Below are 3,592 nucleotides of genomic sequence, written 5' to 3'. Positions count from 1 at the left end.
TATATATATTTACTTTGACACATGCAAGTTGAATACGCGCACACTCGAAAATCCTTTTTCGGAATTTCAATCACAAGTTTTAACTGCTTCTCATTCGCAGACTTCCGTTTAATTGCGATCTATTGTAGACCCTACGTCAATCAACAAGAATGTATTTCCATTTAGGTGATCAACTAATCTCGATGCTATTCGCCTTTTCTAAACCTAACAAGAAAACTTTTCAAACCTCTATGCAGTACGAACTTTTAATTATCTATAAAATATATTCTAATAATTTTCAAACTTAACTATATTTAACATTAACAATCATTAGTTAAATCTATTTCTTTCTTTACGATTAATAAATAATTATTGTTGTTGTTGATATTATTCGAATAAAAGATATTTCTTATGATATTAAATTTGACTGATACATATATTATTAAATTAAATCAAATATTATAAAATGCAAATGTTATATAAATATTTTAATAAAACGTTGTAACATTTTTTCTAATTTTCTTTTCTTTTCGTTTCCTTTGTTTTGTTTTGTTTCTTTTTCTTGACAAATTTAGAAGTGATAAAAATGGTTTCGTTATAAAAATACAAAATTCCGTTATCGATATATGACAAAATGGAATTTTTTCAAGATCCGGCAGCCCAGGTAGCAGATCCGGAAGTGCTGGTTCCGGTAGTCCTCAGCCACCACAATCTGTTGCAAATCAAAATGTCAACGTGGTACCTTCAGTGGCAACTGAAGAAGTGAAAAGCAAACCACGAAGTCGTAGTTTGATCAGACGTGCCTCAAGAAAAACGAAGCAACAAATTCGAGACTCTCATGCGGAAGATTGCAACATCTCTTAAGGCGATTTAAACGGGGATAAAATAAAAAAAAAAGAAGAAGAAGAAGAAAAAGAAGAAGAAGAAAACAAGAAAAAAAAAATAAATCACAAAAGTAAAGTAAAGTAAAGTAAAGTAAAGTAAAAGAAATATTAATTAAAACAACGTTACACGTATTAATTTCTAATTCGAAAAATAATCTAAAAGAAAAAATATATTAATATATAATTATATAATAATATTATTTATATATATATAACTATATATATATATTATATTTATTATATAAACCAACCCCCTACCCTCCCATAGCCTCCACCGATCGATGCGAAATAACATTATTAATGAAACGGATCTCAAATTTTGATGATGATCTGCAAGGAAAAGAAAGAAAAGAAAGAAAGAAAAGGAAAATTAAATAATAAATGGATAAAACGTAGAATAAGAGAAACACGAAAGAGAAACGAACAAAACTCCTCTTCTGTTATAAATTTTTTTTCTTTTTGTTTTTTTTTTTCGCTTCCTCGTTTTCTTTTAATTTTTAAAATACAAGGTAATTTATTTGATTTAAACATGAAGTTGGAAAATTTGCTTCTGACTATTTTGTTTTTACTTTTCTTTTTTCTCAGAGTCTTTTTTAAATAAAAAAAAGAAAAAAAGAAAAAATTATAAAATAAAGAAGAAAGAGAAAAATTTAGTTTTAAATATATAATATATATATATAATAAAAGTAGATTAAAAAAAAGAAATTAGAATCTAACTGGAATCAAAAAGAAATGATAGGAAAAGAAAAAGCTTACTTTAATAATCCAAATGGATTATGCATAATAAGCTTTCTTTTTGTTTTACAAAAGGATAATATATTATAATTACTACCTTGAGTATGTGTGTGTGTAAAATAAATGGTAACGACGTACGCAATTAAATGATATATACGGTGCGACAATAATTCTGTCCACCTTGAAAATCTTCTTTATCATATTAAATCCTATTAAAAAAATGTTTCAAAGGAAAAAATTACATTATTGCAGTAGAGCAATCTAATGGTGGAAAGGATTGTTTTACAAGGTCCTTTTTTTTTACGAAATCTCAAGATTATCGACATACTTTCTGTTTTCTTTTTTTTTTTCAACAACGTAAATGAAAAATCAAAGATATAACTGAAAAGTTAAATTTATCGAATTTGAAAAAAAAAAAAGAACGAAATTATTTACCGAACAATTTAATAAATATATTGATCAAAATACTTTGTAGAAAATATTGTTAGCAAAGATCTAATTAATTTAAGCTACCCTAAGCTTTGAAAAATCTTACTCTTATTGTATTGTTATAAAATATATATATATACAAGAATATTATTATATAATATTTAATAATAATAATAATAATAATAATAGTAATAATAATTATATTGATATTAATATTTATAATTAAAAAAAAAAAAGAAATATCTTCCGTTCGGTGCACAATTTTTTTCAACAAATTTCCAAACACGATCAATTTATAATATTAATATTTCTCTAATAATATCACATAAAATACAAATGATTATTAATGATTAATTAATAACGGAACGATCAATTAAACAAGATCGAAAACATATTCTTATTTATCTAATGATCAATGAAGACTGATCAACAGTGAGTTCGAGCCCTAAACTACAAAAACTTGACAACTATTCAGTTAGTCGTGAGCCGTCATCCTAAATTAGATAATTTTTAAACGTGCCATTTTTATGCCAGTATTAACCACTAATTAATTATTTAAATACGTGTATCATTCATAAATATATATTTAAATATTAAGATATTCGATGTTACGTGTATATACTTATGTGCATACAATTTTTCTTTCTAATTAATTATTTACATTTTATTTTAGTATTTTATTTTTGTATTTTATTTTTGTATTTTATTTGTCACACAACTTGGATTTAAAATTCAAAATAGAAATTTTCAGCTCGAGATATAAAATAAATTTATTAAAAATATCGCGAGCATGTTAACGCGTATAAAATTAAAATAAAATAAAGTGAATCTATATATATATATATCTATACATATAAGCACATAAATATATTTAATAATTAACCGTCCTATATATATATATATATATATATATTTGAAACAAAAATTAATTCGAAGAAGCTGATGAATACGAAAAAAAAAAAATTAAACGAGAACGTGAAAAAGAAAAATAAGATGAGTTAAAAGTATCGTAGAGATGAGATATTTAATGATCTCATTGTCGAATCACGAATACGCTTAAACGAATACGTGATAAAACGTTCTATATAATTACATATACACGTGTGTGTGTGTGTGTGTATGCGATTTTTCTACTTCGACATATTAATGCGATAGAAAAAAAATTTCATTTTATCGTTGTTATTTCGTAACAAAAATCTTCTATTCCCCCTTAATTCATTTATTAATATTTATATTCAATTATGTGTTCGTTTATAGAATTTGTTTAATCCAATATAATATGATTTGTTAAATGATATGAAAAAAAAGAAAAAAAATATCTTTATCGAACCATTTATATTATATATAATTGATAAACCCTATATAATGATACACACATGTATTTAAACAATCCCAAATAACGATTAAAAGGATATAATCGATGCTTCGAAAAACGATTCATTCCTAAAACACACACACACACACAAAAATAAAAAGGAGAGGAACCAAAAAAAATATATTCAAATATTGATCTGTTTCGTGTGTATCGTAACAAATGGAGATTAATCATAATTAATTACGATAAT

The 3,592-nt window shown here is 24.3% G+C and overlaps 1 protein-coding gene across 1 annotated transcript in view; it reads left to right on the top strand.

Annotated features, from left to right (window-relative positions):
- LOC106790205 (GTP-binding protein Di-Ras2) overlaps nt 1-876 on the top strand; it is a gene marked incomplete in the record, with an annotated part of 54,505 nt that extends 53,629 nt beyond the window's left edge. Inside the window, 1 exon segment of the mRNA XM_014754950.1 lies at nt 630-876. Within this exon segment, the coding sequence (XP_014610436.1) occupies nt 630-843 (214 nt within the window).
- Between the last annotated feature and the right edge of the window lie 2,716 nt (nt 877-3,592).

This window comes from Polistes canadensis, unplaced genomic scaffold (genome assembly GCF_001313835.1).
Source record: "Polistes canadensis isolate GaletaPanama2010 unplaced genomic scaffold, ASM131383v1 scaffold_222, whole genome shotgun sequence".
NCBI lineage: Eukaryota > Metazoa > Arthropoda > Insecta > Hymenoptera > Vespidae > Polistes > Polistes canadensis.
The sequence above is the reverse complement of the archived record's forward strand: the minus strand, read 5'-3'. Positions and strand labels throughout refer to the sequence as shown.